The 11,151-nt window shown below is 44.2% G+C and overlaps 2 protein-coding genes and 1 pseudogene across 2 annotated transcripts; all 3 read right to left on the reverse strand.

Moving 5' to 3' along the window:
* Positions 1 to 526: 526 nt before the first annotated feature.
* Positions 527 to 3,008, reverse strand: LOC119353005 (40S ribosomal protein S6). The gene is made up of 6 exons (XM_037619585.1): positions 2,906 to 3,008; positions 2,708 to 2,772; positions 1,794 to 1,851; positions 1,593 to 1,701; positions 1,231 to 1,503; positions 527 to 1,030 (listed from the first exon to the last, which is right to left on the reverse strand). Exons 1-6 carry the CDS (start codon positions 2,909 to 2,911, stop codon positions 789 to 791), a joined length of 753 nt encoding a protein of 250 aa, XP_037475482.1. The 5' UTR covers positions 2,912 to 3,008; the 3' UTR covers positions 527 to 788.
* A 1,513-nt stretch (positions 3,009 to 4,521) lies between these two features.
* Positions 4,522 to 5,780, reverse strand: LOC119353007 (annotated as a pseudogene).
* A 2,313-nt stretch (positions 5,781 to 8,093) lies between these two features.
* Positions 8,094 to 10,763, reverse strand: LOC119353006 (rho GTPase-activating protein 5-like). Its single transcript, XM_037619586.1, has 5 exons — positions 10,270 to 10,763; positions 10,057 to 10,177; positions 9,809 to 9,928; positions 9,052 to 9,282; positions 8,094 to 8,962 (listed from the first exon to the last, which is right to left on the reverse strand). Exons 1-5 carry the CDS (start codon positions 10,596 to 10,598, stop codon positions 8,327 to 8,329), a joined length of 1,437 nt encoding a protein of 478 aa, XP_037475483.1. The 5' UTR covers positions 10,599 to 10,763; the 3' UTR covers positions 8,094 to 8,326.
* Between the last annotated feature and the right edge of the window lie 388 nt (positions 10,764 to 11,151).

Below are 11,151 nucleotides of genomic sequence, written 5' to 3' on the forward strand. Positions count from 1 at the left end.
TTTTTTTGAGAGGTGGATCAGTGTGTATGTGTGTTGTGTTTTTGGGGTCCTTCACCGTGCAGCTAATACTCATCCGCAGCCTGCACCATGTTCTTCGTTTTGAAGCTTAAGGAGATGTCGCGGGAGCTCATAAACGATATCTGCGTGCAATCAAATGTTCAATATAGTACTAAGCCAAAGTAGCTTAGCAAAATTCTTCAAGTTCTTCAAATTTTGACAACAAAAATTAAATCCGACCAAACAAAGAGCTCATTTCACCTGCCTATAACAAGCTAATTTCATCATGCGCCAAACAAGTCAACCATCAAAATTAAGCTCAAGGATAATATTCATTGAGTACTTTAATTAAAAAATACTCCCTTCATTCCTAAATATTTGTCTTTCTAGAGATCTCAAAAATGACTACATACGGAGCAAAATGAGTGAATCTACGCTCTAAAATATATCTACATACATCCGTATGTCGTAGTCCATTTGGAATTTCTAACAAGACAAATATTTAGGAACGGAGGAAGTAACAAGGTGCAAAAAGTAACGAGCAGATTAAATGGCCGATAAGAGTACTTGAGTAGAAACTAACATACAACTCTGGCAAACTCATGACAATAGAGTACCCATCATGTTCATGGTAAACTGCATCAGGTACAAACCCAAGAAAGCTACTCCAGTAACAAAACTTACAATGATAAAGTACCCATGTTAACGCAAAATTGCAACAATTACCAACCCAAGAAAACTGAAAGTAGCGGGTAGATTTTTCCAACAAAGTGCAAAGGACTGTAACCATCTTAAGCAGAGGCAGCAGGAGCCTTGGTGGCAGCAGAAAGCTTCGACCTCCTCTTGGCCATGCTCTCACTCCGGCGGTCCCTCTGCTCCTTCAGCCTTTGTGCAAGCAGCTTCTGGTACTCCGCAGCCTCGGACTTCTTCTTGGCAATCCTCTTCTTCTTGTCTGCGATTCTGGCGCGCTTCCTCTGGAGGGTCAAGGGAGTCACAAGACGCTGGATCTTGGGAGCCTTGCTCACCTTCTTGCCTGGAAATAACAATCAATGTGATCCAGGTAAGAAAGCGGTAAATGAGAGACACAAAACTGCTCAGACAAGCACTATGATATTAAAGGAAATAGTAGTAACTTTCCTTAAGACAAGTGAAAGATGGCAAAATAACACAGCAGGATCCACGATGGAACAGGAATAGGGCTAATGCAGTAAACTAACACAGTTGAAAGCTCACCCTTCTTGTTAAGGAAGGTCCTGCGGTACGTGTTGACATAGCTGCGGACATCATCGTCCTTGCCAAGGTTGAAGAGCTTCTTGATCTTGGAAGCCCTCTTGGGTCCCCTCATCCTGGGCTTCTCAGTGTCAGTAAGGCCTGGCAGATCATTCTCACCCTTCTTGACAATGACCAAGTTGATAACAGATAGGTCTTGGCTGACAATGCAACCACGGACGGATTTCCGCCTGCGCTCACCATTACGCCTGCCAAAACCACGGAAGCAAGGTGTGCCTGCAGAATTGACGCAAAAGAGATGCAGGTAAGATTTCAATCCAAGAGGGAAAATGTAAGTAAGATGTACAATGGAAGTAAAGTTATACCCCTGTGAAGCAGAAGGCGGACACGCCCAGAAGTTAGCACTCCTTGCTTCATCGGGAAGCCCTGCTTATCACATCCACCCATGATCTTGAAGATGTAACCCTTGAATTCCTGAAAATACAGGAAATGACAGATATCTTTGATCAAACTATCAAAACATCCGGAAGGGTTATGTATCATGAAAGAAGTTACTAGTAGATTACCTCACCCAGAAGATCACCAACTACCTCCTGGGAGATTCTCTTGTCATAAAGGTTGCGCCTGTAGTTCATACCAAAATGTTAGATATAGCCAAACAAAAAAAAAATGGTAACTCCAACGGGAATATTATGTCAATCAACATACATTAATATACTGATCATTAGCCACCCACTAAAAGCCTGCTTATGGTGATTTCAGAAGTAAACTACTTTGTTTTATCACAATGCCCATAAAATAGTTTTTTTTTTGCGAAAAATGCCCATAAAATAGTTAAAACAGCTAATTTCATTATGTCATGGCATCATCCGTCATATTTTTGAAGCAGTTGAAAAAACAGTGCAACCTTGTTCATGGCATCACACGGTCCATTCTTACCTATGTTTTTCAAAACTAAAGTACTGAGCATCAAAAGATATTTGAAGCCATTCACTGTTAATCAAGTTGTTAAGAATGTGGGAAGGGTTGGATATGCTTAGCCATCTAATATTGCTGTACGCTTGCTAAGTCGAATACAAATATACAATTTGAGAGTAAACAATCTTAATATACATTTATCTGCAGCTCAAAGTAAGAAAATAAACATAGTGTGCTCGATGCAATTTGAAACCACACTGAAAATATAGCAAACATCCTTGATACAGTATTACTGTTATAAGAAGACTGTCAATAGCCCTCAACGAACTTTAATTCCAGTCCACTCCAACACCAAAAGCTTCAACAGGATTCTAATCGCACCATAACACTTATAAGAGCGTCCTATTAACACACAATCATAAATAATGGTTCCACGCACAAGACTACAGCATTCACGATTCCACAAAAGTGGAAACAGAAACGCGATTTCCCAATAGCAATCAAGCATGGCGATTCCACGACGCGGATCTAAAGGGCGAAGGGCGAGATGAGAAACACTCACAGCTTCTGGTCGTCATCGATCTCGACCTTCTTCTGGCACCCCGTGGTGGGGTTCGCGATGTTCAACTGAAACCAAGGCCAAAACCACACGAATCAGGCGTCGCACAGGGACAGATCACATCAGAGCGCATCGGGAGGTGAGGAGAGCGCAGTCTCGGGTCAGATATGCGGGCATCGGAAGGAGGGGAGAAGTGCGTACCTTCATGGTGGAGTCGCGGCACGAGCTCGCCGGCGGCGAGCAACCCGAACGCTGGGTGGAGCGGCGGCGGCGCGGTTGCTCGAGGGGTAGGGTTTTGGGCGAAGAGGGTGCGACGGAAATGTGTGGAGCAGGTTATATAGGTGGGGGCGTTGAGTGGGCCGCTATTGTCCAGCCACGGGCTCCGAAGTTGATCTGGGCCTGAAGTACAAAATGGGCTTGTGCCCGCATATATGGGAGCGACACGTTTTTTCTATAAAAAAAACTTGCATGATTGTATGTTGAGGTGTGTCTTATCTCATCCATAATTATATAGTGATGTGGCATACTTGTATGTTAAAATAAATAAGTTAGTGGGATGACTCTTTTAGGTATAAAAGGTTGTCATTAGTTAAATGCAGTTGCACTCTGGATTGCCTCTTACAAATGATTTCATTATTAGTTATTCCTTTCTTCGTAAGCACTTGACCGTCGTTATTGCTACGGTATGTTATTGTCCAATATGCCAAATTATCTTCACCTAATAATAAAGTATATTGGGTTTTTTTGGTCCGTCATGGCATTTTTTAGAAAAAGTCTCTTTATTTCAGAGAATTCAACACACCGTCCTGTTTTAAGTTAAAACGGATCATTATTTTCGTATTATACACAAAAGTCCCTGTCTTTTCTTGAAATCAACGCGCCGTCCGGATTTAAGTCACACCCGAATAGTTATTTTACATTTTTTGAAAAACCCCCTGATGTTTTAGGTAATTCATCCGCGGATCATATTTAAGTCAAACAAATGCTTTTTAAAATCATCCATATCTTTTAAAACGTAACTCCGATTTGAATATGTTATATATGAAATTTGATTAAAAAATATATAAAATATGAATATGAAATTATTTTTACCTGTTAAGTATTTTTAAATATTATTTTGGAATATATTTGAGTCAAACCAAATGATTTTCTAAATTATATGTATCTTTTAAACCGTAACTTTGATTTTAACATATTGTATATGAAATTTTATTAGAAAAATGTGTGGAATCTAAATATGATGTTAATCTTACCTGCTAAATATTTTTAAAATATTGTTATGAAAGCAAACTTATAATTTATAGCGCAAGATCCGTTTTTTTCATACCGACGGCGATCCAGATTGCAAATAAACACCCCACACAATAATAATGGGATTTGCGTGTGCGTTTTTGATTCACGAGAAGGTAGATACTACATGGCGGGGTAAAATCAGATAAACTTTGTGCATACATTTTTCCTACACGGGATGAAGTAATTTTTTATTCAACCTTACATGCAACTTACACTTCCATTAACCTCCATAGGTTTGGGTGGATGTGCTATCTTTTAGGCACTACACTTCCATTAACCTGATAATTGCATGGGATGAACAGAGTTTTTTCTTCAACCTTACATGCAACTTATAATTTCTCTAGCCTGGAAGTTGCATGCAAATAGTTTTTTATTCTGACAACTTACCTTGCTTGATTCACGAGATATTAGCAGTGCGGAGCTTTCTAACCCTGTGCTTACTCTGCGCAAAACCTTGCGGTAAAAAAATGGAAATACACTAACGGAGATAACGAATCAGACACGTCATGCATCTAAAACACGACTACGCTAATCCAGTGCTCTAAAGTAACACAACATCATACAATCTAGAGACCAAACCAGTAGGTAGAAACTTCACGGACATCATCCCACATAAGCATGGGCTGTGTAGCAAACAAGGAGGCCACTGCATGACATAGGGATGGACACAAACATAACTCTGACACTGGCCCTCATAGAGCTGATGCACCTCTGTTGTTTCCAGGCATAATGATAAGATCCACTCTGGAGAAGTAGTATAATTCTGACATTCAGCGTACGCATGGCAGTCGATCGACAGGTACACAAAGCCATCAATGACAGCCAAAATTCTTGCTTCAGCATGAAATGCCATTGAACACTTGATGACCGCAACAATCCATCTCTCCACACCATCACCATCTTTTCTCCACAACCAAACAAAGAGATTGCGTTCATCGTCATATATGTCGCCCTTGATATTTAAGTGCACGATACAGAGCTTCCCTTCCTTGGTCTGGCCAAGCTTGAATGTAGTAAAGATCATCCAACCTTCTTTCAAGGGTGGCGGCACATCAATTAGGTGGAACTGAGATGTTGCTGTATTGAGCACCAGCATACCGGAGGCTCCCTTCCCAAAGGTCTAGTACACGAATCCATCAACCACCTTGCCAGGTTTGAAGGAGCCCTGGCCCTCTCCCACCCATGGGAAAATCTGCCACTCCATGGTGTGCGACGAGAACACGGCGACGCGCGACGCAGACCACGCGCTGCAGCCCCTGTTCCTCCTGGTGGGAGAGCGTGTGGAGCTCAAGGTAGCTGCCGTCCGGCAGGATCTGGGTGTCGGGGAAGAGGGCCAGGGCTTGCGTGAGTGGGCTGTAGCTGGCTCGCTGCTTCCGGTGGGCGATGTGGATCTCGCCGTTCAAGCTGTAGTCCAACTCCGTGGTCGGCGGGAGGGCAGCGCATGCTGCGGGTCTGGAGGAAATCGGCGTCGCGGAAGGGTCGGAGGGGCGCCAGGGGGATGGGTAGACCGGGACCGCGTCCATCTCGCGCTCGACGAAGAACGCGAGGAGGGGCGGCGCGCGGAGCGAGCGGAAGGCGGGGGACGAGCGGACGGCGCGGAGGAAGGCGTGGCAGGTGAAGGCGGCGCGGGCGAGGTTCGGGAGGTCGGGGAGGCGGGCGAGGATCTCGCGGAGTAGGTCGTCGCCGAGGGCGCATATGGTGGTTCGAGTGGGTGGCGGCCGTCTCGCCGGCGGCGGCGATGGTGGGGAGGACATGGCGATTCGGATGGGAGCTCTCAGAAATGGCGATTTTTTCCTAGACGAGAAACGGCGACCTTTTTTTTTGGAGGAACAGAAATGGTGACCTTAGGGTTGGGAAGAGCACAATAACTGTGGGCCGGCCCAATTGCCAAAAACTTTCCAGAAAATTCGAGAAAACAACTTAGCTTTGTCCTAATGATTTTCCCTGCAAAAATATGTTGAGTAGAAATTATTCGCATGGTTCCTATTTTTTTCTTATCCTTTATTTACACACTTTTCTAATTGCTTTGCTAGAAATATTTTACATGTGTTCTAGCATTCTATATTTCCATTTTCAATTATTTTATTATAGTAATTATTTTTTCTCCAACGAATTTGCTTTTCTTATATTTATGTTTGCAAGAACATTAGCTGTTCCACAGATTTTCTTTTCCCGCCAAGGTTATCTACTTTATAAGTTTGTATATTTGTTTATGACAACAAAATTTGTTCCGCACACTTCCATATGTTTTCAGCAGCCATCCTCTTTTGTTCCTTAGATACTTGTTTGTAGAAATAAAGCACATCTTCCCGCAAAAAAAGAAAAAGAAATGAAGCACATCAGGATTTTTGTTCTTGTATTAGTCGTTTTTATTTTTCATGGATAATTGTTGAAACAACAAAATTTTATTCATTTGTTCAGTGTGGCCGTATTTTTGGTTCATTGTTTGTAAAAGAATCCACGCGATAATTTCATATATGAAAACTTAGTACGGATCTAGAAAATAGTTTGTCTTGGGATGAAATTTAGACTTGTTTTTAGTTGGGGGTGACAATTGGACTTGAGGGAAAGAGCTACAGGTATGAAATTGACATTTTCCAGTTGATCATATGTCCATGAAAGAGTGACATTCCAGCACACACAACTAGGCCTCTAACCCATATTTTTCAGAAGACTATGATGTCGAGCTCATGTGACAGACTCATGTAGATGTTAGAATTCTAGAGTTGCCATGGTGGAAATAAAACACCATAAAGTTCGACACCCATAGATGGTCGAAAGCTTTTTTTTTTCTCAAAGACAGAAAATCATTCATTCCAACCTCTGCAAAGTTACCATCACACCCTGCATCATGCGTCAAAGTGCAGCAAAGAGGAAAAAAAACTACAGGACTTATGTGAGAAAAGGTTGTAATGCTCGCCATCCTTTGGTTAGAGAAGACCAGTTCAATCACAATAATTCAAAACGGTGCCTAGGCCCATCTACACCCGACGAACAGTAAATAAAAAAAGTAAACAAAATTTAAAAAAACTGAAATTTTTAGTCATCCAAGATGCTCGTGTGCGCAAGGTGCGTGCAAATTTTTGTGGTATGCGACAAGCTTATCCATTACTATATCTATGTATTGTAGATCATATTGGGAAAATCCTGCATGACTCGTTGTGCACATGAATGCTTGTTCTTCTGCAGAATTTATTAGTTAAATACTTGGTGATGTCCAGTGTGTACTGAAAATGCCTCCATGTAGTGAAACAGGTTGAGATTGTTACAATGCTTTGGACAGAGATCATCTCAAGTATTTTTAAGCTGCATATCGTTCGATACTCGGACTCCAACTTTTGTCCTGCAAATTATGTCAAGAAGAATACGACAATGAAGAGACGTTTAGTAAAATATTTATTCTGTTGATCTCCTGATACCCTTAAATACCTTATCTTAGCCCTTCTATTTGTGGTCTGCTGCTTTATGAAACAATTCATTACCTGTGATTAGACTTTGGCTAATGGTCTTAGCGCGAACTGGTTATATACCAAGTAAAAATGTAAGCTCAAAGGAAAGTAAAAATATGAACCCAGAGTTTGAATCCAGGCTTTTGCAATAGAACCATGAACTGCCAGCTGACAACACTATTGTTTCGGTATATTGTTAGTTACTCGTGTAAGGGAGACCTTTTATGCTGCATAATTACCCGTGTTTTAGAGGGCACTCTCTGCTTTTTGTCGTTTTACTTTCTGAAATTGAACAGAAATATATATAAGCACCTTCTGTAGACCGAGTAGGAAGCTTGCATGGGTTTGTATAACAATTCTGAGCCCTTCAAATCAAATGGTTCATCCACTGAAGCACTCTATTTTGTCTATAGTTTTGTACAAGTTTGGAGTGCTGTGTGCACTGCCCGTAGCGTGCCATAACAACCGCTTGCACAGCAGGGGTTTCGCGCAGCACAGGTAATCTTCCTCTCCCTCTAGAACTCAATGTATCTCTTAGGTGCAAGAGTTTGCATATGTTGGACTTGATTTGAGTAGGCTGCATCAGAAGCAAGAGTCGAGGGAAAAAAAAACTCACAAAAGGTTATGGATAGTTTAGAAGCAAGTTATTGTGCCTCTACAGCTCCAACTTACTCAAAAGCAGAAACTAGGCATTTCGGCATAATTAAACCACACGAGTCAATTACATAGCTTCAGCAACAGAATATTACTGCGACAAAGTTCCTCAACCCTGTGTTGACTGAATGACACGCAGGCGTGGAAGTTACAGCTAAGCGTTACATTACATGGATGACAGATTGACAACCAAAGATAAATCTGCATCCTTGCAATGAGCATATGATCAGCTCACTTCTTTGGCATTTGTGGCCTTCTCGCGTGTAGTTTCGGTCCTGGTCTCCATTTGCATTGTCCGCTCAATGCTATCAGTACCAACTGCATCTTCAGTGCTACTTGTTTGATCACTTACCTTGCAAGACTCACTTATGCTTTCAGAGGAGCTCAGCTGCTCTGCCTCTTTGGTGGAGGTAGAGAAGATGCTTCCCTCCTCTTCATCGCCTCCTTTGCTCACATCCTGCCATTCTAGCCTCCTCAAGAAACCTTCTTCGATCTCGCTAAGCGATGGATATTTATCCTCGTCGTTGTCGATGGTGCAAGGCAAACGAAACTCAAATGAGGTGTGCCTCCTGGACGAACCAATTAGCTGTTCGCTGTCCATTATCAGGTTGTTGGCCTTGTCAAAACTCTTTGAGCTTTCACTACTGTCATCACCATATTTCTCAGTCCCACTGTCATTGCCATCACCTTGATTGTGCTCACGATCCACCTCATCAAGTCCATCGGATAAAGTTGGCGATGACGAAAATGTCGAATATGATCCTTCATCCTCCTCGCGTTCTCTGAGTGTTTTGAGAACCAATGTCTTGAGCAAGTTCATGACTTGAACAGCATGCATCAGAGCAGTAAGAGGATCTGACATCTGATTGCAAGAGAATCATTCGCCAATGTTAGCAACTGTGTCAAAAAGAAATGTTTCAAGTAAGGGAAATGTGGCAAGCAAATCAGTACCTGTGTCATATTGGGTGCGAAAACCATTGCGATATTTCGTGCATTCATCTTGTTTGACCCCTCTTCTTCGACAACATCAGCCATGAGCTCTACAACCCAGCTGAGAAGTGCAGCATATGTTACAGGAATATGCCTCACCAGCTCCACACATTGTTCCTCGGTGTTGCAGTTCAGGACTTGCTCTGGTGAGAGGCTATCAAGCACACCTTCGGGTAGTTCCCTGAACCAGGCCTGCATCGAATTGAACAACATAATTAACCCCTATGCTTTCACCATGCAGGAGTACCAAATGTGTGAAAATCCAAAACACATAAAAATTGAAGAAAAAATAAATAAGCTAAAGGTGTCAGGAAATCGACATTAATTATTTCATCAGTATCATAGTAGCATTTTTTCTGTCAGAAGAAAGCTAGTTAATTAGAAGTACACCAGTACACTCTTGGGCAAAAAGATAGATACCAATATCTCTGCCCATGGAAGATGTTCACTAAGAAAAAAATTTACACTCTTATCTCATCAGTTTCAGTGTCCGTCAGAAAGGTAGTTAATTAGGAGAACAACAGTACACTCTTGGGCATAAAATACGGACCAATGGCTCTACCCATGGAAAATGTTCACTAAGGTAAAACTTGTAATCTACCACATTTTACTAGACATTTCTCTGCACTTGTAATCTCACAAACCTATTTATCGGACGCGTTTGCACAAATGAATCCCAGAGAGACTAAAAACAGTGAGCTCCAGAAGCTCCTAGTACCTTAATCAAGCTAGCGAGGCAGTGGACGTCGATGTCGTCAGGAACGACACCCCTGTTCAGCTGCTCCCTGACATGCTCCTCCTGGCTGTTCTCCGGAGTGATGCGGAAGATCCCTTCTGCCTGCATGCATATCATCGATTCCATCCACACAGATTAGTCAGTTAACAAATTGGACTTTAGCAACGAACACACTCAGCTATTTGAGGAGCAAAGAGGAGCAGAGTAATGTGCTTGTGCAGTTGTGCTACCTTGAGGCCATCCTGAGAGTAGAGCCGCTCCTGCATGAGCAGGAGGATCTTGGGGACGGAGTTGCCCCTGTCGTCGTACCCGCACTGCATCGACTCCGGCGACACCGCGAAGACGCTCGCGCTGCAGGCCGGAAAGAAAACACATTTGAAATTCGAACCGAATCCTCATCCTCGCGGGAGATTGGTTTGAGGAGAAGAAGAGGAGGAAGCTACCTGGCGCTGGGCGCTGGGCAGGGGATCTGGAGCTCGAACTCGACGGGGAGGCCGAGGAAGCCCTGGAGGCGGTCGAAGGTGACGTGCGCGACGTGGCGGACGTCGGTGGGCCAGCCGATGTCCATCCCCCAGCCCGCACCGGCCGCGCCGCCCGCCGGGTCGTCCGCGTCCGCCATCTGGCACGGCAGCGCCACCGACTTGCGCAGCGCGGCGAGCAGCAGCTCCAGCACCTGCCCCTGCTGGCCCTGCCGCTCCTGGTGGTCCGCCTTCCGCTCCCCCACGACCCCGCAGCCGTCGCCGGAGCGGGAGATGAGCACCACCTCGCCCATCGCGGCCTCCCCCTCCTCCTCCTAGCCGCTGCGCTGGTGTGTGGGCGGCGGCGGTGCCTGCTGGCTCTCGGGCTGAGCTGAGCTCGAGGGCAGTGAGTGGGTGGGTGAGTGTGGGGGGAGGAAGAGCAGCGGTGGTCCGATTTTGAATGGAGCGGTGGCCTGGGGAGCATGGAGGGGGCCGCTTTTTTTGTTTGGCTTCGGTTGTCCTCCCCGCGATCTCGATTTCGAATTGGGGGACGGGGGAGGGAGACGCACGTGGGGCCGGGAGACCAGACATGGGGGCCCCACCTCCAACGGCTGCCAAATTCAAATGCTAGGTGCTCCAACGACATGGCTGATCGATTCGTTCGTGTGGAAAATTAGTCGGGCTAGACTAAAGCATATCCAATAGCTGCACCGTAATAGGAGGGCATAACTGTTCTTCTGGTATTTTAGAACCAAAAAAAATGCTGCTTATGTAAATTTTGCTCCAGATTTTTTTGGGCGCCCAAAAGACAACACAAGTGCTGCAAATATAGGGCACTTCGGCTACCGCCGCAAAACCAAACACGAC

Source organism: Triticum dicoccoides, chromosome 2A (genome assembly GCF_002162155.2).
Source record: "Triticum dicoccoides isolate Atlit2015 ecotype Zavitan chromosome 2A, WEW_v2.0, whole genome shotgun sequence".
Taxonomy (NCBI): domain Eukaryota; kingdom Viridiplantae; phylum Streptophyta; class Magnoliopsida; order Poales; family Poaceae; genus Triticum; species Triticum dicoccoides.